At 42.8% G+C, this 26550-nt stretch overlaps 2 protein-coding genes across 2 annotated transcripts; both read right to left on the bottom strand.

Annotated features, from left to right (window-relative positions):
- Positions 1–2791: 2791 nt before the first annotated feature.
- LOC130462918 (uncharacterized) lies at positions 2792–4243 on the bottom strand. The gene is made up of 2 exons (XM_056831902.1): positions 3963–4243; positions 2792–3161 (listed from the first exon to the last, which is right to left on the bottom strand). Exons 1-2 carry the CDS (start codon positions 4241–4243, stop codon positions 2792–2794), a joined length of 651 nt encoding a protein of 216 aa, XP_056687880.1.
- Positions 4244–10967: 6724 nt separating this feature from the next.
- Positions 10968–11414, bottom strand: LOC110798024 (uncharacterized). Its single transcript, XM_022003154.2, has one exon. The coding sequence runs from the start codon at positions 11412–11414 to the stop codon at positions 10968–10970; it is 447 nt and encodes a 148-aa protein (XP_021858846.2).
- Positions 11415–26550: the final 15136 nt, after the last annotated feature.

The raw sequence follows: 26550 nt of genomic DNA, 5'->3' as shown, positions 1-26550 counted from the left end.
ACCACTGTTGCGAAGAATCGTGTGAGTGCCGCCTGCAAATCCAAATCTTCTTCTGTTGCTGTTTCTAAAGCTCCGCCATCATCTACAATGCAACCCAATCCTACAGGCCGAGGTGGAAACCGCCGGAAAAGGTCGTCTCTTAATACCAGTCGGTCTAATCCGACTAAGAGGACAAAGGCCACTGGTGAGAATGATATTCTTGCCGATCTTGAGACGAATGAGCCTGTCTTGGAATCTGCCGCCAAGAAAACTGCTGATTCAACCATTCAGGTGCACCCGTCTCCTCAAGCTTCTCTTGAGATTTTGGACACCGAGGGTCCTGGCGGCGGTTTTGATGAGAATTTGCACCGTCAAGCTACTTCTGCTGCTGTTACCGGTGGTAATTCTAGTATGCCTCCTGTTAGTCGCAGCGAGAACAAATCTGGGGATTCTAGGATGAATTACCACCTACCTTTGCGTACCGGTGGTTGGATCGAGGATACTCCTTTCAAGATTCCGCCGCAAATGAAGTCATGGTTTGAGACTCCTGGCGGTGAACCTACCGATCAGTTTTACCCCACTATTGACTTGCTGTGTGGGGAGTCGATGGCCACCGACTCAGCTAAGGACGATGGTGATTTAGGCTACCGTGCTTTTAAGGACTTGATAACGCCTGCTGACAGGCCACAAGGTCAGATTGATGCCCCTGCTGCTCAACACTTTAATGACCTCTACAAGGTATGTTATCTTGTTATCTTGTTGCAATATGTCCATTCGGTTGAGGGCCATTTTGAATCCCTTCCTTGTTTTATGTTCAGACAGTTCATTCCAGCATGGACTTGTACTATGTTTACCGTTAGAATCAGCTGCAGCTGACCCAGAACAACATTGATATGGCCGACTTAAGGAGGCGGGCTGAGGATGCTGAGTCTTCGTTGGAAGATAGCAAGAAGAAGTTGGATACTGTGACTTCTGATTTGGAGGTGGCTAATAAACGGCTCAAGGATATTGAGCCTAGGCCGCAGTCTTAGACTGAGAGGGCAAACGGCTTGGATCAACAGTTGACGAGTGTTAATGAAGGCTTGCCAGGAGTGAAGAAATCTGCCGCCAAGAGGGCTGTTGACAAACTTCTTCAGTCTGACTGGTTTAATGACCTTCTGACTCTGCGCCATAACGGCGGTTGGTGTGCTACGCATCGGGTTGTTTGCCATGTGAAGAAGCTGGATGAGGATGGGTGGCAAGAATTTGGGATGGGTATAAGGAAAAAGAGCTGTACAAGGTTGCTACCGGCTTTGAGCCTCAGGAGCTACCCGAGGCGGTGATCTGTAATGCTAATCAGAGGACCCTGCCTCCTTTGCAGGTTCCAGAAGCAGCCTATTGGTCTGATGATGAGCATGCCATTTGACGGTTTCGGCAGTCATCACCTCCCTCCTCTTGCGGATCTTCTTCTTTTCCCAGCCGGCCTCATACTTGTTAGGATTTTATCTTTGGCGGCTGGCTTTTGATTTTTTGGCAAATGCTGTTAGGGCACTTTAATGTTGATGTAATTTAAGTTAGAACATCGTATTATCGTGGCGGTGTCGCTTTTATTCGGCATCCCTTTGTGCCTTGTTATCAGCTAATCACTTCGCAAGTTTTTCGAGTGATGGCTGTCGGTTTTTCAGGTGTTTCCTTTTGTAGCCGTGTATTTATAACAAGTAATTTTGATTGCATATTTACTTCATTTTGCGTATGATACTTCTAATTTTGTCGGCATAAACTCTTTTTGTTGTCGGCATCACTATATTGCTAACTTGTTGAATGTTACACTTCGAAATGGAGTGCATCTTAACAGCGTTTAATTTCTCTAAAGCTACTAATCATAACAGCTTATTATGGATTGCTACGCTTCACAGTAAAGTGTCCATACGGCATTTATTTTCTTTACGGCTACTAATCACATCCATACACTTCGTTGAATGCTACACTTCACAATGGAGTGCCCCTTAACGGCATTTATTCTCTCCAAAGCTACTAATCACAACAACTTTTTATGGACTGCTACGCTTCACAGTAAAGTGCCCATACGACATTTATTTTCTTTACGGCTACTAATCACATCCATACACTTTGTTGAATGCTACGCTTCACAATGGAGTGCCCCTTAACGACATTTATTTTCTCCAAAGCTACTAATCACAACAACTTATTATGGACTGCTACGCTTCACAGTAAAGTGCTCATACAACATTATTTTCTTTACTGTTACTGATCACATCCATACACTTCGTTGAATGCTACGCTTCACAATGGAGTGCCCCTTAACGGCATATATTTTCTCCAAAGCTACTAATTACAACAACTTATTATGGACTGCTACGCTTCACTGGTAAAGTGCCCATACGACATTTATTTTCTTTACTGCTACTGATCACATCCATACATTACCTTTGTGTGTGGATTTATGCAACGTTTGTTTTTTGCTATTTTCTTCCTTCATTTATGGACTGGTCGTATTTGAGGACCGCCCTAATTATACACAACAGCAAAATGCAGACTGCTAGTGCAGTCAGTCTGCTCATACATCATCATTACAGTTTTTTCAAACATAGTACTTTCTCAGAGTACTGGCATTCCAGGAGTTCTTGAGCGCGGTACCATCCATCTGCATTAACCGGTATGACCCAGGAACAATTTCCTCCCATATCTGGTACGGTCCTTCTCAATTTGCTGTCAGCTTTCCTTGAGCATTTCCTTTTCCTGTTGCGGCCGTTCTCCGCAGTACAAGGTCTCCTACTGCTAGAGGCCGGTGTTTCACTTTTTTGTTGTATGCTCAGCTCATTCTGCTTTTGTATGCTGCCGAACTGATTTCTTCTTTCATGCGGATTTCTGGCATGAAGTCCAACTGATGTCGTAGCAGCTGATCGTTTCTTTCCTCATCGTAATGCTGGATTCGCATGGTTGGCAGAGCCATTTTCGCCGGTATGACTGCCTCAGACCCGTAGCTTAGCTTAAACGGACTCTCGCCGGTAGCTTCCTTGACAGAAGTTCTGTTGCACCACAAAATTTCTGGCATAAGATCTGCCCATTTGCCTTTATAGTCTTCTAGTTTCTTTTTCAACGCAGCCAGGATTTGCTTATTCGCCGCCTCTGCTTGCCCATTGCTTTGTGGGTGACATACTGATAAGTGGGCTAACTTTACCCTGTATAATCCCAGGAAGCATTGTATGGGTGCACAATCAAACTGTGATCCATGATAAAAAAAACTACGGTTTTTTCATGAAATGCCCCTGAGGTTTCACGAAATTCACCAAATACCCCTGCGTGTTTCAAAATACATAATATACCCCTATTTTTTTCGTATTGTTCACCAAATACCCCTATTTTGACTTTCCGTTAGTCCTCCGTTAAGTCATGTTTATAATTCACCAAATGCGCCTATTTATAAACTTTTTGAACAATATACACCTATTTGTAAAGTTGTTTGCACCAAATACCCAAACTGTTTTTAAACTGCATAATTTAAATCTAACGGCTAGTTTGCATTTCTAATTTTCCTAGCAATGAAGTGGAGCAGCTTGTAACAAATTTCCAGCAATAAACAGGGATTATATTTCATAAAAAGCTGATTAATTTGCATAGTAACTTTACAAAAACTTAGATTGCCATTGCCATATACTTTGAACATTTTATGGAAACGAGTGAAGACAATTTAACAAGTTCCTCCTGCAACCTGTCAAAAGCTCACACCGAGATAGAAAAGAAGAAGCTTTCTTTGATTCACACCAAACAGTACAGATACAAAAGACAACAGCTTGAAGGCTACAACTCTCAAAGTAAGTGACTTTAGGTCACCAATCTCCTATCTCAATACAAGTTGCTCAATGCCTACTCTATCTCTCTCCTCTTCTATTTAAGAATTACATAGTACACTTCATTAATTACTATTCTTGCCTGCTAGCAGTGGGGTAACAACTCTCTCCACAAGCCTTGTGTTGCTCTACTGCACTGCTGCTGCCTCTAGTGGCTTCTGTTTCTTTCTCCTGGTGTACACAATAGCAGGTGGTGTGTTAGTGGTGTGGTTCATCAAAAAATGATGGGAGTACAAATAAAAAGTCTCATAAATGGCTTGAAACAATTGTAACCCCGTGAATTTTTTCTGGAAGAATTTCATGGAATCAAAACACAAGCAAAACACAAGCAGATTCATGGCCACCATGATCTTGAATCTTTTGAAGTCATAAGAGCAGCTCTTCTCTTCTGGGCAATCAGTTTCCTTCCCCATGAACTGTTCTCCCACTTGTTCTTAACATCTGCCCGACATCATAGCAATTTAACAACAAAGCATACCCAAAGAAAAAGCAGCAAAAGATCAATCCGAGATCAAAAAACCATACCAGCAACCTCCATAGCTTGGACAAGGGTCTTCTTGTTTGGTGACTTCTCGATCTCAACCTTGATATAGGTCAAAGAGCTTCAAGTTCATTTGACCTCTAACCATGTTAGGAGCATCAACTAGAACCTAAAATGCAATTTAACGTCAAAATTAGGATTGGACAAAATCTCATTCAAGGGATCATCAAATCCCAACAATAACATAGCAGTTAATAGCTATGGCACAAATGGATATCCTGGAGGCTCTAACACCAACTCAAAATCATATGTCGAACATGGATGCAACAAACAAAACTAAAACTTCATATGATTGGTCCAAATTAAGGGTCAGGAGTCCAAGCATGTTATGGTGTCGAATACTCAGATATTCTAGAAAAATATAATACCCATACGAAAACATAATCAATGTTAATATCCTATCAAAATAAGATTTTAATATCAAATGTACATTCTTGGCATTTCCACCAAACACCATAGTTCTCAAATTAACTGATTACAACAGAGATGTCCATTTCCAGCAGAAAACTTGTAATATCAACAAATCATGTTTTCGGGACAATAAAAAACAATCATTGATGGAAATCCAACTAATAAAAAAGCGTAGAAATGCAATTTCAGTTCAAATTATATGCTTAATATTAATCCAAAATCAACAAACAAAAACCTTAAATCAAAACCCTAAAAATGCAGAAAACCCATAAATTTCATTGGAAGTAAGAGAAAGAGAAGAGAGAAATTGTAAGGCTACATTAATTTAACATATTTTTATAACAATTGTGATAAATTTCTACTGAAATTAGCAGAAGAGAAGAGAGAGAAAGATCACCATTTTCTCCGGGATCGACTCCTCCCCTTAATCGACGTCTCTCGCCTTGACGAAATCTCACTCGTCGACAACGCCAATGGAGGAGATAGAGAGTTGACCGGGTCACCGATGCCATCAACGGTGCAACCGAGGAAGTCGAACCCTGGCCGAGGTAGGCGACGGTAGCGAGGGCGAAGATGGTGACGGCGGTGAGGAGTGGTGGTTGAGTGGGAGGAGAGAGAGAGAGAGAGAGAGTTTGGGTGGTTGAGTGGGAGGAGAGAGAGAGAGAGAGTTTGCAGGTGAAGGGGATGAAGGGGATGAAAGCAATATAAGGGCAAAACCGTAAACTACTGTTAACGGAAAACTAACGGACGTTAAGTCCAAGTGCATTTTATGAACAATACGGAAAAATAGGGGTATATTATGTATTTTGAAACACGCAGGGGTATTTGGTGAATTTCGTGAAATCTCAAGGGCATTTCATGAAAAAACCGAAAAAACTATTGCCTGCGGTCCGAATCTCGTTATTATGTTTTTCCATATGAACTTTTTCACCTGGTTTGCCGTTATTTTTTCTACCGGCTCCGCTTCTATCCACTTGGTGAAGTAGTCCACTGCTACTATTAAGAACTTGCGCCCTCCGGCCGCCATTGGGAATGGTCCAACAATATCCATTCCCCATTGCGCGAGTGGGATTGGGTTCAGAATGGACATCAAATCATTAGCTGGCAAGTTTATCTCAGCTGAAAACTTTTGACATTTCTCGCACTTTTTTACATATGCTCGACAATCTTCTAACATTGTTGGCCAATAATAGCCTTGTCTTTGGCAGATGATGGCAAGGGGTTTTCCACCGGCATGGTTCACACATGTCCCTTCGTGCATTTCTTCGATCAGCCTTGCTGACTCGAATGCTGTCAGGCACCTTAAGAATGGAAGGCTAAATGACTTTTTGTACAACCGTCCCCACAGGATGATGTACCAAACCGCGTCCCTTTTTGTCTTTTTGGCTTCTGCCAAATCTGCTGGTAGGGCTCCAGTCTGTATGTATGTTTGGATATTATCGTACCATTCTGAAGTAGTCGTGATGGCCATAACCCGTAGTTCTTCCGACTCCGTACTTCGCTTATTCATGACTTCCATCATGACTGTTCTTTTCAAGTCGGCGATATTCGAACTTGCTAACTTTGATAGCGCATCTGCCAGCGTATTTTCTGCTCGGGGTACCAGATTAATGCTGAATTTCTCTAGCTGAGCCGACACTGACCTCAACTTTTCCAGGTATTTTACCATTGAAGGTTCTTTGGCCTCGTACTCTCCGCTGAATTGACTTGCTACTAGCTGGGAGTCTGTTGTCAGTGTTACTCTTTTGGCATCTGCTGCGAGGCACATTTGGATGCCGACGATTGCTGCCTCGTATTCTGCCTCATTATTTGACGCGTTGAACATAAACTTTATCGCATACTCAAAGATGTCTCCTCCCGGCGATTTCATGATTATTCCGGCCCCACTGCCTGTCTGCGCAGCTGAACCATCCACTGACACCTCCCATACTTCAGCTTGTACTTCATCCTCTTGGTATGACGCTTCAACTATGAAGTCCGCCAATGCCTGGGCTTTGATTGCAGTTCTTGGCCGGAATTCCAAGTCAAATTCGGACAACTCTATTGCCCACTTTAGCAGCCTGCCTGATGTATCTAGCTTGCTAATGGCTTTTTCGAGAGGGTAGTTTGTCAGCACTTCGATTGTATGCGCGTCAAAGTATGATCTTAGCTTTCTAGCCGCGATAAGGACTGCATATGCCATTTTCTCCACCAACGTGTATCTTGTTTCTGGGCCGTTTAGCACATGGCTCACAAAATATACTGGTTGCTGCACTTTGTTTTCTGTTTCGGCTACTAGTACTGCTGCGACTGTTTTTGGTGACGCCGATATGTACAACTGTAATTTTCCGCCCTCCTTTGCCCTTGCTATTGTTGGTAGGTTCTTCAGGTGACTTTTTAGAGATTCAAAAGCCTCTTGCTCTGCCGGCCCCCATTTGAATTTCTTGTTTTGCCTCAAGGTTGTGAAGAAGGGCATTTGCTTGTCTGCCGACTTGCTCACAAATCTGTTCAAGGCGGCCATTTTTCCTGTCAACCGCTGTATGTCTTTTACACTTTTGGGTTGCGGCAGACTGATGATTGCTTCTACTTTTGCAGGGTTAGCGTCTATGCCACGCTCGCTGACTAAGAACCCCAGGAATTTTCCTGATCTTACTCCGAAGACGCATTTTTTCGGGTTTAATTTCATCCTGTACTTTCTCAAAGTCTCGAAAGTTTCTCGGAGATCGGTAATATGATCCTCCTCTTTCCGGCTTTTTACGATAGAGTCGTCTACATAGACCTCCACGTTTCTGCCTTTTTGGTCGGCAAACACCTTGTCGACCAGCCTTTGATACGTTGCCCCTGCATTTTTCAACCCGAATGGCATTTCCTTGTAACAGAAAACTCCTGCATCCGTGATAAAAGCCGCCTTCTTCCTGTCTGATTTATGCAGGCTGACCTGGTGATATCCTGAGAAAGCATCTAGGAAACTGAGCATTGCGTGGCCGCTAGTAGAGTTTACCAGCCTATCAATCCTTGGTAGTGGGTAGAAATCTTTCGGACACGCTCTGTTAAGGTTGGTGAAATCTACACACATTCTCCATGACCCACTCGGCTTTTTTACCATTACTACATTTTCCAACCATTCAGGGTACTCACATTGGTCAATGAAACCTGCCGCCAACAGTTTATCCACCTGTTCTTGTATTGCTGCCATTTTTTCCGTGGAGAAATTACGCTTTTTCTGCCGTACTGGCCTAACATTTCTGTCAGCGTTTAACCGGTGGACCATTATCTCTGGATCGATACCAGGCATCTCATCCGCTGAGAATGCAAAGGTGTCCGCGTGCTCTCTTAGCAAGCTTATGAGGTTGATCTTCATGTCACTCCCCATTTCTGTACCGATCACGACCGTTGTTTCCATATTTCCAACCTCCAGCTCAATATTTTCTGTCAGACCATCTGGCATTGGTCTTGGTGCTGATACCGGTCTCTCATCAAAGTGTTCCATGTCTAGGTCAATTCGACCTCTTTTCGTGCCGTTCTTCTTTTTTGGCCTTTGTTCTTGCCTTGCCGGCTCAGTAGTCCAGTTTACTTCTTGCCTTGCCGGCTCAGTAGTCAAGTTTACTTATGGGACCATTCTTCCCGGTGTTCTCAAAGCAGTCAAGTAACAGGATCTTGCCGCCAACTGACTTCCCCTTATCTTTGCCGGCCTTTCCAGGTTTGACATGTATATCATTGTCAAGTGATAGGTGGAGACTACCGCCTGCGCGTCATGTATGAATGGGCGACCGATGATCACATTGTAGGCCGCTGGTACTTTGATGATTAGGAAATCCACCATGAGATCTCGCATTTCAGATCCCTCTCCGATTTTCACCGGCAGCCGTATGCTACCCTCTGGGTACACTGTAGATCTTGAGAAACCGATTACTGGGTAGTTCACCCTTTGAAGCTCGTCCTCTGGTATGTGCAATTGTTTGAAGGCTTCCCAAAAGATGATGTTTGTTGAGCTGCCGCCGTCTACCAGTACTCTGTTCACATCGGCATTTGCTATGTCGATTGTGAGAACTAGCGGGTCATCATGCGGGAAAATGATGCCTCTGCAATCCGATTCCGATAACGTCATCACTGGTATGCTGGGTGGGTTCGGCAATACTCTTGTGTTATGATAGTTTACCATGTGCCTGTGTTCCTCCAAACTTCTGCTGGCGCCGCTTATCGTCCCTCCGTGGAATGGACCGCCAGAAATTACATACACGGGTGGTTTTTTCCCGCCATCCCTCTGTTCTGCTCTGGCACTGGTTTCCGGCTGTTTTTGCTCGATTCTAGGTGGCTGATATGGCTGTTCGATTCTAGGGTATTGTTGTTGATTTTGCTGTTGTGGCCGGTATGAATTGGCAGAGTTTCCTCCTACCGAGTTGTTGTTACCATTTCCTTGTCTCGCCCTATACTGCGAAAAATACCCCTTTCTGACCATATCCTCACTCAATGTTGTCTTTGAGGTCTCTGCAGTCCTCTGTGAGGTGGCCGTGCTCATTATGGAAGTCACATAATTTCTTGACATTTCTTTCCCTACTCTGCATTGGTGGCGGCCTTCTCCAACCGTCCATCTTGTTATTTATGTTGTAAATTGCCGTCCGCGGTGTGTTCAGCGGAGTGTAGTTATCAAAGAGTCCTCTGGACTCCCTTCTGTCTTGTCGGGGTCTTTACCCCTGTGGATTGGCATTTCTGTTATTCTGGTTTTTCTGGCTTGGCCCTTGTTGATTATTGTTCTGGTGAAAATTGTTTCCTCCTTTTCCCGCCCTGGGGGTTATAGCTTGGATTGTATCCGACATTTCCGCCGGTTGCCACTGAAGGAAATAATGCCCTTGGTCCAAGTATGCATTCAATGTTAAGTCTAATAAATGCGGTTCAGTATTAATTAACAAGTTAATAATTCAGTGAGATCAAGTGAGCTGAATGCCTAGCTAGAGGCCGCTTCAGTTCAAGTGGAATTAATGATATTAATCCACAGCTTACTCTTGACTGAACCCGTAGGGTCACACAAATAGTACGTAAACGGATCAAGTATTTAATGGCATTAAATACTCCATCTATGGATATTCGGAATCGACGGATCTTGGTTTCAGCGGAGCTGAGATCGTCACAGGCAAGAAAAGAATACTCCGGAAACGATGATATTGCCGAAAACGGAAATATGGATCGTATCGGAAATATAAATATTATCCAAGTCGTAGATGTTGCCGGAAACGGAAACATGGTACGTATCGGAAAATATTATCGGAAATAGAAATATTGCCGGAATTGGAAATATTGCCGGAAACGGAAATATTGTCTGAATCGGAAATATTATCGGAATCGGAAAATAATTCCGGAAACGGAAATATTAAATATTTGTTCGAAACGGAAATTAATTCCGGAATCGGAAATGTTAAATATTGTTCGTATCGGAAATGAATTCCGGAATCGGAAAATTAATCGGAAGCGCGTCGTACGAATTAGCATCGGACGAGTTTGCTAGACGAAGGCCCAGCACGAAGCCAGGCCCACGTCTAGCAAGGGAAACGCGCGCCACAACACGCCAGCCCAAGGCTGCGCCAGGCCCACCGCAAGGCAGGCCCAGCGCGCGCCCAAGGCTGCGGCAGTCGTGGGCTGGGTTGCTCGGGCTGTGCGCGCGGGCGCATGGCGCCCCTCGTGGGCTGCTGTGCGTGCGTGTGTGTTTGTGTTCACATACGAAACTTAAAACGTACAGGATTCGTTTAATGATTAAATTCCTAATCCTATTTGATAAATTAATTAAATAAGAGTTTCACTAGGATTCTAATTTAATTAATTCGTATCCTAGTAGGATTCCAATTCTCTTTCCATACCCCTATAAATATGTGGCTTGGGTTCACAATTTATAACGAGTTTTTCAAGTATTCAAAGTGAGTTTTTGAGAGAAAAATTCAGTCACATATCTTGCCTAAAAGTGCCGAAAATTATTAGTACCTTAAGGGCGATTCTAGTTGGTCAATCTTAAGGCGGATCCGGACGTGCTGTGGACTATCTACGGAGGGACGACACTTGGAGTCCTAAAGACTTGTTCTTGTTCGGTTCGGGCGCAGCTAGGGAAGGCACGCAACAAAGAGTATGCCTCTAAACTATGCTATATGATTATGTGTAAATAATATGTATTCCTGGCTAAATGGTTTTTCCGCATGATTTATGAATTGTCATATGTATCATAACCTAACAGCCACTACCACATTGGAGATTTTCATCATTCCATCCCCCCTGATATACTCATTTGCCTTGTGCAGGACGTCGCCCAGATTAGTGTATGATTTCCGGCTGAGGTACTTCTTGAATTCGCACTCTTGCATTCCCCTCATCAGAGCCAGAACCGCAACCTCCTGCTGTAGGTTGGGAATAGTGATTGATTCGTTGTTAAAGCGGGTGAGGTAATCTCTTAATGGCTCTCTATCTCTTTGAGCGAACGACATTAACTCTCCCGACGATTTCTTTCTCTTGTGTTTGCTCACAAATCGTGACAAAAATGACGCCTGCAGCTGTCGAAAACTGTAAATGGAGTGTGCCTCTATGCCCTTATACCAGCTTGCTGCAACTCCTAAGAGTGTGGACGGGAATACCTTGCACCACATGGCGTCAGAATCTGTGTACAGCATCATGTGCTGTTCGAATGTGGTGCAGTGATCCTCCGGATCCGTTGTCCCATCGTGTAATTCCCCGTAAATTTATAAATTTTATTAATATATTTTAACGTATATTATTTATATTTAAATATAATTTATGAATTTTAGTAAAAAATATATAATTAACGTATATTTATTTTATTTTAAGTACGTTCTAAACATTTAACGGTTTTTGAAATTCATTATATTTATATATTTAATGCATATTTAATTTTATTTAAATATATTCTAAATATTTTAACGTTTGTGTAATCAAGAATAATTTTAGAATTTTATGTTGAAAAGAATTTGAATTAGGAAAACTCGTTGAATTCGGAAAAACAATCCTATTCGATTTTGACTCAAACACTAAGACCCAAATCCTAATCCTAGCCCACATGGGAAAAGCCCAAAATAAAATCCCAAAAAAAAAACTCCCTTTTCTATTTCACGTAAACACAAAATAACACCAAAACCCCTTCTCTCTTCCTATTTCACGTGAATACCTCCAACCCTCAAACTCCTTGCTGCCCTAGCCACCACCATCAGCCGTCGCACCACCTCCCTGCGCCACCAGTCGCTTCCACCCGACCACCGTCGCTCCTCCTCCTGTGTCGGGTAATCTGCTTCTCCTTCTCTCACTCGTTTTTACTTTCTTTCTTCTCCTTCGTTTTCTTGCTCTCCTCCTCCCATGTTTCTGTTGTTGCGCAGCCACGCACAACCACCGAGCACCGCCACCACTCGTCGTTCCCCTTCGCTGCGCCGCCCACCTGCAGCATCGCTGCCGCGCCTGTCGAACCGGAAACCCTCCTTCTCCTCTTTGGTTTCGGTTTCCTCTCTCTTCTTGCATTTTTGGTTCGACCAACAACCACCAGCAACCACCCGTGCCGACACCTGACCCGACCAGCGCCACCTCTGCTAGCCGCCGCTGTCCCCGCCGTGCCCTAGTCACCGCCGGCCAGCACTCCTCCTCTCCTTTTGGTTGACTTTCTTAAACCCTAAGTTATTTAAATGTTTTAATTAAGTTTATTGATTTTTGATTATGTTTCTTGAATTAAATTTATGATTTTTATGATTAAGTTATGAAATTTCAGATTATATGTTGTTGAAATTAATTTAATTATTTTCAGATTTATTAACTACGTTTAAGTTAGGGTTTTAATGAAGTTTTATTAATTTAATTCATGCTTCTTGAGTATAAATTATAATTTATTATGATTAAATTATATTTTCAAATTATATACTATGTTTAAATAATAAATTTAATTTTCAGATTATGTGATAGAATTGAAATAAGGAATTTAATTATTAAAGCATGGATTTTTAAGATTTTAATATTCTAAAATCATAATAGAATGATTATACATTATTAAAGATATTATTTTTATGATTTTAAGAACGTTGATTATGTTTTGTGGACGTTTGAAATTATTCTATATTGCTGGAAATTTTAAAAGGGATGTTTTATTGGAGTTTAGAACGATTTGGGATCATTAGTTTAATAGTTATTATGCTTGGAGGATATTTAGTTAAATTTCGATATTTGGAATGGTTCGAAATATGTTTAGGGTCTATTTAGAGTACTTTAGTATTGCTGTAAATTGTTGGATATTGATTGGGAATTTTATTGGTTGTTTTTAGGCGGAGAATTCTTTGTAGGCGACTTTTGAATTCGTTAAAGTGGCCTATCAGTTTGTTTACACAAGGTACGTACATACCTGTGTGCTTGGAATGTGTGTGATTTGTTGAAACCATATTGAAATTATTGATGAACTTGGTTATGTTGAAATGATTGAGGAACTTGGTTATGTTGAAATTGTTGATGAACTAGGTTATGTTGAAAGTGCATGTTTAATATTGTTGGATGGACATGTTAAGCATATATATTTCGTTATGAGAATTATAGCATGTTTTGTATGGATGATTGATGCGAACATGTTGGTTGGGAACATTAGATTATTATATATTAATTCAGATCGATTGTTCATTGTTCCCTTTTAGCTTTCCACTACTTTATGAGGGTTGTGGACCTTGTTTAGTAAGTTGAAACCTTATACCCATATAGAGGGGTTGATCAGTATTAAAGGAAAGGTCGGATTTAATTGGAATGAGTCATGCTTGATGCCTTGTGATCACATACTTAATTCCAAGATAAAAACAGTTGTGAATAATCGTTGATTGTATGACTTATGTGATTTTTGAGTCATAACAGAGTTTAATTTATAAATCATGTAAAGTGAAACTGAGTAGCAATAGCTTTAGTCTGGGCACGTCTAAAGTGACGGACAATCAGGAGTTGGGGTCATGGGTAGACTATGGCTTTTTCTGGGGCCGGATTGATCACCGGTTCTATTTTATTCAAAAGTCCCTCGATATCGCATGTCATTGGGGTTTATGGAGTCGCGCCCGTACCTCGTCTTCCTTAGTGAAGAAGAAGAAGTTTCTAGTAGCAACTCGGTCCATTGACTATTTCAATTAAAATAATGTTATTGTTACAAAAGTCCAGTCCAGTCAAGTATAGCTTTCAAGTCAATATGTTTTGGTTTTCCTTTATGTTTCATTAGAATCATGTTAGGGTTGTTCGTTTATTAGTATCATGTTAGGATTGTTTTTGTTTTAGTATGTATTACTCAGCTTTGCTGATTACGTGCTTTTGCTTGTACATGTTGATCATGGCTATGCCTTATTGATCCTGTGATGACCCAATCTTTGGTGAGCAGTCTCTAAGGATCAATAAGCATTGTCCATCTACAGGTTTGAAGATGATGCATCATGGGTATAGGGATTAGAGAGCTTGTATTTAGTTTTATTTTGCTAAGTGACTTGGTTTGTTAATTTGGACTTTAAACTTGTCGTACTATTTATATTTCCTTATTTTCGTTGATTGGTTTTTGGGATTAAACCTGTAATCGATTATTTATAAACCTAAAGTTAGTTTTATGTTTTCCGCTGCAAAATTCTAAATAAGCCGTTACGTTTCCACACGGGCGATAATGCCTTGATAATTCTCTACGTTTTATATTAAAAGATTATTTTAGAAAAGAGAGAATTGTCGGGGTGTTACACATCGTATCTCCCTGTCGGGATTTTTATCTTTTCCATCCTTTCTTCTAGGATTTCTCGGCACAGAGGAGAATCTTTTGGCTGGATTGTCTACCGTCTAGCTATCTGTAGAACCGGCGCTCTTCGCTCATATTCAGTGGTGGGGACTTGCTCTGTTTCAGGCCACTCTGTTTCCGTGGGATCCGAGCGCTTTCTTTTTTCCGGGGTGTTTTCTTGATTCAGGGCGGTTAGGAGATCCCTAACGGGTAACTGGGGATTCGCCGACTTGGTCTTTCTTAGATTGCCGACTGGGCCTGGCTGCCGTGAGGCCGGTAACTCTGACAAAGCGGCCATCACCGCCGACAGTGTTTTCAATTGTTCTCCTGTGAATACTTCCAATAGGGGAGACAGGCGCTCCTGCAGCGTCTGCTCCAGCGGAGTTTTTGGTTGCTCTCTGGCAGGGCTTTCCATTTCTAACTCATCATCGTCCTCCACTGTGAACTCTTTTTGTGCCGGTACCGAGGTGTTTTTTGTTGCCGGGTTTAGAATTGATTGTTCTTGTAATGGATGGGCTGGGTTTACAAGTGAGGGTTGGAATTTGGAGGTTGTCGCCGGTTGTGGAGTTGCTGCTTTTTCCTGACTTTTCTTTGATTTTTTACCGTCTTTCTGTGAGAGATCCATATTGACTGTTCTACCGTTGCAAAGGATGAGGTCCCCTCCTTCTAGCGCCAATTGTTCCGGGTGTGGAATGAGAACAGCTGACTGTGGGATACTTGATTCCTGTTGAGAGTGTCGGTTGATATCTGCACAACAGAATGGTTTAACTAGCCTCGGGGGTGGTTCGAGGATCCCCCCTCCGATGCTTAAGTAAGATTACTGAGGTATTAAGAAGTGATTAAGAGCTAATCAGTGAGTAAGAAAGAAGTGTGTTTAAGTGTTTGTGTACCTCATAGCAATAAATGAGGTGCTCCTTATATAGACCAATCCAAAGGTACGATCAAGTGGGTCCCTTGTGGTTAGATAGCGACCTGTTGTTAGTGATCCTTGGTTGGTTGTCCTCATGATAACGCCGGTAGGGGTCTTGCAAATATTGTCGGTAGGTGATGTTTACCTAAGATGACCAAATTACCTGCAGGTTAAGTTTACCTACGGGGATTTCTGCCGGTACCAAGTGGTGCCGGTAGGACACCCCGTACAGATGCATAACTTGGACTTTTATTCTATTCATATGCTATCATTTTGGAAACAAAGGAGTTTGATTGTTAAGTCACTAAAAAGACCAACATGATTCATCATAAAATTCATCGGTGAAATATGGAGTAACCCACAAATCTTGTATATCAGTCGCCTTACTTTTCTTTCTCAATATAGAACAATTAGTCCAAACCTCCTATTAATATTGTATCCTTGAGCACACCTATTGTGCAGTAAGGAATTTTTTTTTTATACCAAGTATATTATATTTACATACAAGTATACGGTTAAACGCAGAAAATATTAGGAGAAAACGGCTAGCCTTTCCGTATATTGATATAACATATATATATACTACAATGTACACAACCCTAACACCACATAAACTCCTAAACCTAATAACATTAGGAAACTTTACATAATATATACCCTGGAATCATATCTACAATATAATTCCTAATACTCCCCCTCAAGTGGGAGCATGTAAATCACGAATTCCTAACTTGCGTAAGAGAAAATCAAATTGTTGTCTGTCAAGCGCCTTAGTCAAAATGTCCGCCAATTGATGACCAGTAGGAACATATGATGTAAAATGGTTGCCCTTCAATAACTCATCACGGACAAAATGACAATCCACCTCAATATACTTAGTACGATCATGATATACAGGATTCTTAGCAATGTGGAGGGAGGATTGACTATCACAAAACAATTGCATAGGCTTGGAATGTAGAACACCAAGGGAGGATAACAACGAATTTAACCATTTCAACTCACAAGTGGCAACGGCCATAGCACGATACTCAAATTCAGCAGATGAACGGGACACAGTAGGTTACTTCTTTGTCTTCCAAGAAACTGGAGAGCTCCCTAAAAACACCAAATAACCCGATAATGATCGTCTAGTCAGGGGACAAGCAGCCCAATCTGTCACAAAAAGCTGTCAAGCACATATCCTCCATAGGACGTAACAGCATACCTTGTCCCGGACTACCTTTCAGATAACGCAACACACGTAATGCTGCATCCCAATGTTGCACCTGAGGGTCACTCAAAAACTGGGCAAGAGTATGCACCGAATAACTTAACTCAGTACGAGTAACAGACAAATAAACAAGTCGTCCTACTAACCGACGATATTGATCTGGATGTGCAAAAGATTCACTAGAAGCATAAGCAAGGCGGTGATTTTGTTCCATTGGGGTGTCAATAGGCTTACAACCCAACATTCCTGCTTCTGTCAAAATATCCAGGGAGTACTTTCTGTGAGGGGGTCGAAAAAGCACGAGGCTAATGCGTGACCTCGTCCCTCATGGGTGTGACGATTCTTTTATTCAATCAAGTGTAATTGGATTTCCTGTGAGTATACACCCAATTGACTAGTAATATAGGAGTCGCCATTCAGTTTTTAACAACAATGAGAAAAACTGATAAAACCCGGTTATCGTGACATAAAGGGAGTGCAATTATGTTTGACCACGACGGCCGTAGGTTCCCTTGTGATCCCTGGTGTGGGGATCTCTCAACATACACCCGCAAGGTAGAGATTGAGGGTTCGGGGGACTGTAACTACCGAGAGGAGTACTTCGCTCGTCGATAACTCTAGAGGCAGGATATCCTTACTAGCTCAGCATAAATAATTGAAGGTACATGCGTTAACTATTAAACTAATCTGAGTTGATTTTAGCAATATGCAACATATAATACTAGATCGATCGTGATTATCTGATTTAAATAGTATTAAGGGACCTAGCATGATAATCCAATTTCCCAAAAATATTATATTTGTTAGGCGTGATAGAACAATCAGATTTAGTTAGTTTAACAGTTCATAAAAAGGGCGAGGAAAGCAATTAAATCACCGAGAAGGGGCACATTACGACGCACCCTTGAGAGGTGCGTCACGGTTCTCAGAAAACTAACCACTTTGACTTTGCGATTTCTCCTTTTTATTTAACGAATCTCAATTATGGGACAGGATACGTTCTGTTCAATTTATGGATCGATTGCGACAGAACGCGTGAACAGTTTCGCAACGTGAGGCTTAGGCTAAGGGTTGGAGTCAATACTCAGAATATGAATTGTGTGTTGTTTTCACGTCGAATTTGGGGCTGTATTTATAGGGGAGAGTTCGTGGAAAGATAGAATTGCAGAGTTCTAATCCACAAAGAATTAGGAAAAAAACACGTACCCAGGTATTTTCAGCGCCCAGGCCTGGGCGCCGAAGATTTCGGCGCCCAGAGCCAGGCGTTGAAAATAGGGTCTGGGCTGTTTTCTTAGTCAGATTCGGATTCCTGAAATCCGTAATGTTTGAGACTTAATCGAGTCTTTTAGTGCGTATCAATTTCATGACGGAATGCGTCTGGGCCCGTTACGAACTCTAGGCTCGTTAGGATTTTAATTAATACGTAACTCTTATTTCCAAATCATATTAGGAATAGGATTCTCGCAGTTTTCTATCTCATTTAGGATTTATGTTGGAGTGCAACACCTAATTCTGACAGGTTTCTATCTTTTATGACTTGCCACTTTTAGAAGCTACCCTTTACGGCAGTTACTATTTTTAGCAGGTTTCCATAAATAGCAGGTTTCGGGTGAAATCAAAAGGGGAATTGAGATTCGTTATTTTATAGGAGATGCGTTGTCAAGTGGAGATTTATGCTTTCATCATCGAACCTTCCCTTTCGGGAATGGGGACAAAAGTAGGTGTCTACAGTTAGCCCCCACTTTGACTGAGTTTTGGAGTAAGACGATGGTCAAAGTATTAGGCGGAGTGCGTCACACAAGCCATGGTGTATGTGACCCGTTTTGCGAGGGTCTCACGAGCCCCCGAGTGATAACATTTGACTTAAGGGTTATCACTTTGAAATGTCGACATATCTCTCACGTGTCATTGGGATTTGTCAACTGATAGTATAGAAACTTCCTCACTTTGTCATTGGAAGGATCTAAAGGTGCGTAGAAACCCCCTCACTTTGTCATTGGGAGTAGCTATAGATGTTTTCGAAATCAAAGCTATAAAGTGTAATTGGGCCTGGCCAAGCCCAATCACGAGGTAAAAATGTTTTTAAAGATTCTCATTTTCAAGGCTAGCTAAAGGAGAAAACCCCCTTGTTTTTATGGGACGTAAAACGAAGGAAAATCTAGCACATCGCTCTTTTTTGGAAAAAACGGAAAACCAATCCTTTTAATTTTTGGAAAAGGGAAAACCAGAAAATGTTATCGCTGCAGCGACTAAGGACCTGCGCGTCTTGTGACGCAGACCCTGCCGGCTAAAGATGGCGAGCCTGTCCGCTAAGGGTGGACACCCCGTCCGATAGAAGTGGACGAATATGTTTTTGAAATAAGGACCTACGCGGCTTGTGACGTAGACCCCGCCGGCTAAAGATGGCGAACCCGTCCGCTAAGGGTGGACACCCCGTCCGATAGAAGTGGACGAATCTATTTTGAAATTTGTTTTGTGTTTTTTTTTTTGAAAATAAGGACCTACGTGGTTTGCGCCGTAGACCCCGCCGGCTGAAGATGGCGAGCCTATTTCATTTTGTTTTTGAAGACTTCATTTTTGGAAAACTGAGGACCTGCGCGGCTAGTGACGCAGACCCCGCCCGCTGAAGGTGGGCGAGCCCTGTCCGCTAAGGGTGGACGTCCCTGAATTCGTTTTTTCGATTTGGGAACTCGCGCGGTTTGCGACGCGATCTTGCCAACTGAAGATGGGCAAGTTCCTATTTCTTTGGTTCTTTGTGATTTCTTTTGAGAATTTCTTTTTATTCATTCTTGCAAGAGCGAATTCTTTCGAGGGATGCTCGAATTTAGTTGTAACCTGAGCGTGGGCTGACAACGTGTTCAGACGGACCTTTGTCTTGCGACCGTCTGCTTTCGTGATTTTGAGCTAGTTATTACGGCTCGACTTGGTCTTCGATCAGAGGACCGTGCACAAGTGTCAATGACGACCTTTCCCTGAGGTCGAACCTGTTGTTTTTTTTTGAGATATCCAAACATGATATGGTGTATGGCGCAGTCCGGGAATGTGATTTTGATCGTGCGCTCCTTGTTGGAGTCTATTTTTCGCGAGCCCCCAAGCACTGGGGCTCGTCGGTCGTTTTTCGCATCTTGTAATCATGTTTGGGGTCATGCTCGTATGTGCGAGCGACCCTTTATAGTAATGTGCTACTTTAGCGAAGCCGTGGAGTGCGACTTTAGTTTTCAGGGGACACCCGGTTTTAGCTTGGCCCGGATTAATCCTTTGACAGACAAACATTTTTTATTTGGAAAACCAACGACTTAACGATACACATTTTTGGTGTTTCGAAGAATGACCATGATATTTAACTTGTTTTTTGAAAAGTGTACATAAGCATTTTCTGAGACGAGTCTAAGTTTCGACCAAGTTTTAATGATTATTTTTTTGCTTATTTGGGAGCTAAAGGTGCTTTGGGCTTGATCCTACTTGCAATAGGGCCTTGTGTTTAGCAACACGGCTTTAAGTCCTTTCTGTTCCGCGTTTTGTGAAATCCGGGCCTTGGGCTGCATTTCCGGCGCCCAAGGCTAGGCGTTAAATATTTCGGCGCCCAGCCGTGGGCGCTGAAAGTCTTTTCCTGGTGATATTTTGACTTTCGGATTTCCTAACACGTTTCCGAATGGGATCAGGATGTCACTGGGTGCGTCCAGCTATATATAGGGGCTAGATACGTCCCTATTTTCCACCACTCTCAATTTCTTTCTCTCTTTTTGCTGTGTTTTAATTACTCATTGCTTTTGCCATGTCGATCCCTACTTTCTCACTCCAACGGACTGTTAGGCATTGGCTACGGGCCCTGACTCCCACAGAAAAGGCTTTGTTAAAAGAATACCACTTAGAGGCACTTTTAGGCTTACAACAAATTAATATTGATTATAACTTTCTGCATGCTGCCCTAAGCTTTTGGGACTCCGATCATCATGTTTTTGCCTTTCGGGGCAACGAAATATGTCCTTTGCTAGATGAATTTGCTGCGATCCTTGGTTATCCTACTAATGCGACTCCTGTTACCCCTGGCACTATTGAAGAGGGTAAAACAACCACAGGGACTTTCCTAGGACTAGATGATAACATGTTTGCTGAAATTGTTGTAGGTGACGAGGTTAACTTGGCAAAACTTGTAAAACATCACTTTAGGCCTAGTAAGAATATGACCGAACAGAAATTGAATATTCGAGCCCTTGTATTTTGCTTGTTGAATCATTATTTGCTGTCGAATAACAATGGTGAGTTCGGTGACATAAAGTTGATCCCCTTGATTAGCCAGATGGAAAGTTGCTATTCTATTATGCCGTTGGTTGTTGCCGAGACTTTGCTAAGTGCGGATGAGCTAAAGAAGGATGCCAAATCTGAACATTTTAAGGGAAGCCCCCTATTACTGCAGGTAATCGATTTTTTTCTTGCGCACGTATACACGTTTTTTTTTCTTCTCTTTTTTTTTTGCGTACAAAATGAGTTTCAGCGCCCAGGGCTGGGCGCTGGAATATTCGGCGCCTGGTCCTGGGCGTTGAAACTGCGCCCCAGGAACCGTTTTCTTTCATTTTTATTATTTTTTTATCGTGCCCGTTTTTTGCAGATTTGTCTCGTGGAACGGCTTAGACTTTTGGAAGCTCCTGCCGATCCTAAACATTATCGCCCTATAGCCTTGGGTAACCGAAAATACTTGCACCAAGGCCAGGACGAGGCCGAATGGACCTCCTTTTTTACTTATGGCATCTGTTCTATTAAGTGGGTGGTACCGTGGTGGGGTTGGACTACTATGACGGGGGGTTCTGATGTATCGGTTTATGTTTCCTTGTTGGGGCTATCTCATCCCATTTATATTTTCCCTTATAGAGTCATGCGTCAATATGGTTTAAGGCAGACTATCCCCTTTTCTGATACGGTACCACCTAAGGTAGCGGCCTTTTCACAAACACGGGTCCTAGCGTGGGCTAAGTATTATGATGGTCTCCCGCGTTGTGCCGTAGCTACAAATGGCTTTGTGGGTCTTTCTGAAAACTACAAGTTGTGGATGAGCTCCGATGATAAAGATGTGAGGGCCGAGGCTCGTAATGGGGAGCCGGCTGAGCTTTTGATACCTCGTATTCGTGTTAAGTATGAGGGTCCTGATTCTGCCAAACCTCGTACCTATAGTATTAAGACTGTGAAAGCTCGTCCTGATCGAAAGCGAAAGGAAGTTCCTCCCCGTTCCAGTTTCAGGCCTAAAAAGATGCCTAACATGAAAGGGCCTGCTGTTGTTAAAAGAAATGCAAGCTCTCGCGGAGATCGTCGCCGGAACAATGTATGGGTTAGGAAGGCTCAGCCGCCTGTAGAAACAATGGCTAGTCTAGTTGATGATAATAATCCTTCTCCCACCATTGTCTGTGCCCTTGAGGCTGAGCGGGCTATAACTAAGAATGTTTCTGAAGCCTTGGCATCTTTAGAAGTTAGTGTCCAGGAGCCGGTTCTTATGGAGATTGATATTGGGGCAGCGCAGAAGACTGTGGGCGTGGATCCTGCGAACATTGCCCTCTATAAGACTTTATTTGATGATCCAGAAGAACTAGAGTAGTGTAGTTCTTGCTAGGGTGTAGGTGCCCTTTTATTTATTTCAGTTGTGTTTGTTTTTCTTATTAGCACTTTGTTTTCCTTCTTATTATTTTTTCAATAAAGGCGTATTTTTATTTTTCATTTTCATTTATTTTGTTTCTCCTCTTTTTTATGTTTTTATTATGTCTAACACTTTTTGCACAAAGAATATGTGTTTTTTTTATTGGACCGAATCCTTGGTAAGGATTGCCTACGTATCTTGTAAGAATCAGGTCGCGCGTAGTTCTAGCTTTAGAATAAGTTCTAATATGCCGGATTTCGGTAGATGTGCCCTGAGGTGGAAGCATATTACTTAATCGGTCAAATGAGTGAAGTATTATCATTATTTTCATATGCCGTTTTTTTGCCGTAAGTCGCGTAAAAAAATGAAATTCGACTATGTTTTGTATGGCTATATTTTTGGTAAGCCTATTTGGATACGTACTGTACCCCCCAAGTGTTCGTTATTTTTCCGTTGTGTGCGGATAAAATGACGAGCACTTTTGAAAAGAAAATTTTTGGCAAGCAGAGAGTTTCAACGCCCAGGCTGGGGCGTCAGAAATTTCGGCGCCAAGCCCTGGGCGCTGAAAATGACTTGGGCGGTCAATTTTGGACGCTTTGCTTCACATGTTCTTGCATTTATTTCTTTTTTGTGCCTTGATATTTTTCTCGGATTTAAAGTCAATTTTGAGGCTATTTTGGAGGCTTTTTTTGACCGTTAGCGTGAAATGCGTTTTTGTCCGGATTAATTTTTTCTATTCGTGACTCGAAACAGTTTTGAAAATGGGGTTAGGGTGCGGAAGTTATGAAGATCTTTGTGTAGGCTTTTGAGGTGGGTTGAAGTGCGTGTTGTTAGTGAAGGGTATGATGGAATTATGTTTTATGAATCTGTTTTTTGGTAACATTTGCATTGTTTTGGATTTTGATTTCCTTTGATTTTGGGTTGCATGGATTGACTCTTATGATGACACTGGTTGGCTTTTTAGGTTTTGGGGATATGAATGGGATAGTGTGGTTTATTTTGTGGGTTTCGGGAATTGGTTCCCATGGCACTATTTCAAAACCGAGTGGGCTTTGTTTGTTGAGCCTAGAGTGGGCCGCCTCTTTATTTTTGTATTTAGCAAGTACATTTGGTGTTTATTTAGTGTTAGAAAAAAAATTTAGGAGAAATATTACGCCTTTATTGATTCGGAAAGTAAGGAAAACACAGTGAAATAAAACTGACCTATATTCTAAGGGGCCTTAGGACCATCTAAAGTCTCTATTATTTTTTCTATTAATCTAAAGAACTACTAGGCGCTTTTTACTAATGGTGCTCTATGTGGCTCAAGCCTGGGGTTTAGTCTCATAAAACTTTGGTCCTTCACCAGTACTCATCTTGAATTCTATTCCTTTTGCATTGACCCACTGATATGTCTTCACCCATCCGTTCTCGATCTCTTCTAGTGTTGATGCAGGAGAGATTAACCGGGTTGGATCGAAACCTTCATCTTGTAAAGCTAGGGTAGTCATCACAGTCTCGTTCTCCATAGGCCTCGATTCGTTAAACAATGTCCATAGAGCCTGGTTGTCCAATATTTCAGCTGTTTTAGTCTTGGTGAGGTGGGGTGCCTCATCCAAGGTGTGGCAGTCATGGAAAATTTCAAATCCGGGTTTTAGCAAGCCATCCTGAACGAAGGGTTCAGGGAAATCACAGCATGGGTGTTCTTCTCCTTCCCGAACGAACATCCCGTTAAGGGTCCTTTGATACGGGGGAAGGAGGGTGGTTTGTTTGGCTTTATTAAGGCGTAGCCTAGACAGGCGGTCAACAATATCTTCCTCCGTTGGTTCATAGCCTAAGCCAAAGGGAGTAGATTTGTTGGGAAAAGGATGGAATGTGTATTCCTTCTTCCTTATGCCCAATGGGGTTCCTGGGAAATAACCTTGAGCTAACAGCATTCTAGGGATGACTCGGGATGCATGCAGGTCTAGGAATGCTCGATCATAATCTTCGATGAACTGGATTGTTTCTTCCATTTGAAACCCGTAAAGGTCGTCTGCAGTTTCGGCCGTTCCAACCATAGTGCAACTGACGTCGAGAGGAGGGGCGCGGATTTCTAGTATTACCCCGTTACGGTTAAGTTTAACCATTTGGTGCAAGGTAGAAGCCACACCTCCTAAGTCATGGAGCCAAGGTCGCCCCAAGAGGAGGTTGAAAGTGGGCTTGATGTCAATTATTTGAAACTCCGTGGTGCGTGCCACAGGCCCGGTTTGTATGGTGAGGTTGATTTTTCCCAACACATGCCTTCGGGAGTTATCATAAGCTCGTACCCCTTGCGTGGAGGTTTGGAAGTCATCGTTTCCTAGCCCCAAGCAATGGGCGGTTCGCAATGGGCAGACATTAACTGCTGAACCATTATCTACGAGCGCTAGAGCGATGTTTTGTCCTTTGCATCCAACCACTAGGTAAAGGGCTTTATTGTGAGCACCCCCCTCTTTGGGCAAGTCTTTGTCAGTGAAAACTATGGCTTTTTCTCCGGTATCTCTCGTGACATGGCTAACCAACGAGTCAGGTGTGATATCTCTAGGTACTAAGATGAGGTCGAGTGAGCGAATAAGCTTTTCGCGATGTTCCTTTGAAGTACACATGAGATCCAAGATGGTAATCTCGACCTTGGTTCTTTTTAGTTGTTTCAGGAGAGGATTTTCAATGACTTCTGCGACGGTGGCGTGCCGTCCATTCTCAGGAGTTTGCCTAACCGGGATGTCGTCCATAGGAGGTGGGTGAATATCCGGTTGGTATATTCTTCCGGATCGGGTGAGGTTGTCGGCCTCGGGCTCCTGAGGGGTGGTGTCAATGAGAGCATACCCGGGCCAAGTTTCGGTGAAGAGGTCCTGGCCGGATACTTGAGATAGGTAAATATCTTCAGCATCATCATCCCACACACCGCACACTTCTCTCTCGATTCGACCCATAGGGACCACAACGAGTGGTGCACCTTGAGGCGTGATGTACACCGTGGGGTCGAAATTCTCTGGTTGGTCGAGAGAGATGTGACAAGAGCCGAGTGGGCTCTTGTTGTTGTTGGGTTTGCCAACGTTAGGGAGAGGTATCACTTCATCCTCTATCATGTCCTGGATTGTATGTTTTAGATTCCAGCAGTTTTCAGTGTCATGCCCATTTCCTTGATGGAATTTGCAGTAAGTACCTTCGACCCAATATTTTCTTTTGACAGGGGGGTCACGGGTGGGGCCTATAGGTCTCAACTTTCCTTGATTGGTTAGTCTTTCAAAGGCTTGTACCAAAGTCGACCCGAGTGGGGCAAACTTTCGGTCGCGGACCCATCTTCCAGGGCTTCTTCGGGCGGGAGTCTCTTCTACAGCATGGACTTCTTGGGCTTGGGATGTGTTACCCCGGTTATAGGTGTTGTTTTTATATGTGGGTTTGCTTTGTATGGTTTTGGCGAGGTCGTCCTCGATCTTTATTCCCACATCATAAACTCTTTTGAAAGTGTCAAGTCCCAGGTACCTAAGGTGTTGTCTGTAAGCCGGGTCCAGGTTGTCAATGAATTTTTGGACCAATTCTGTTTCTGGAGGCCTATTGATTAGCTGGGCCGCCTGGTCCCTCCATCTAGCAAAGTAGGTCGTGAAACCCTCATTTTTCTTTTGGAAGAGAACTTCCAGCTCGCGCATGGTGACTTGGAAATCCATGTTCGACGAGTATTGCTTGATGAAGACATTGACAAAGTCTTCCCAAGTGGGGAAGAGCTTAGGGTCCTGGTGATAGTACCATTTGAGCGGCACAGGTTCCAAGGACAAAGGAAAGGCAGGTAGATACATGGACTTGTCCACGCCTTTCAAGTTCATGGCATTCACAAAGCTCAGTAGATGATCACGGGGGTTGTCCGTGGCCTTGAACTTTGGTAAGTCAGATGAACTGAACTTTTCTGGTAGTTTGCCCGGAAAAGGTTCAGGATCGAGGGAGAAGTATTTGCTCCACATGGTTTGCTGTAGGACCATTTTTTCAATCCTCTTCTCATTATCGAGGTCATTTTTGGCTTGCGCAGCCGCTAAAGCTTCATTTTCCATTTTCAATTGGCCCATAAGTTGGGTCATTTGGACCATCTGGTCTCGCAAATCTTCGATGGACATGTTTGAGGGCGCGAATCGAGGTTGGGGAAGCGGAGATCCTTGAAATGAGTGACGACGGACGGAGCTTGGAGTCACTAAACCTGATGTTGGCGATGTATCTTCAAGACGCACTAACCGTTGATTCCCTGATCGGCACCAAGTGGCAGGACCAGTCCTAGGCATAAGATAAGCCAAAGT

The sequence above is a fragment of the Spinacia oleracea genome, chromosome 6 (genome assembly GCF_020520425.1).
Source record: "Spinacia oleracea cultivar Varoflay chromosome 6, BTI_SOV_V1, whole genome shotgun sequence".
Taxonomy (NCBI): domain Eukaryota; kingdom Viridiplantae; phylum Streptophyta; class Magnoliopsida; order Caryophyllales; family Amaranthaceae; genus Spinacia; species Spinacia oleracea.
The sequence above is the reverse complement of the archived record's forward strand: the minus strand, read 5'-3'. Positions and strand labels throughout refer to the sequence as shown.

Coding starts and splice junctions, on each gene's coding strand:
- LOC110798024 (XM_022003154.2), bottom strand. CDS start 11,414: ATGATGCTGTACACAGATTCTGACGCCATGTGGTGCAAGGTATTCCCG.
- LOC130462918 (XM_056831902.1), bottom strand. CDS start 4,243: ATGGGGAAGGAAACTGATTGCCCAGAAGAGAAGAGCTGCTCTTATGAC. Junction 3,162..3,962: donor CTAGAGGCAGCAGCAGTGCA/GTAGAGCAACAC, acceptor GGGATTATACAG/GGTAAAGTTAGCCCACTTAT.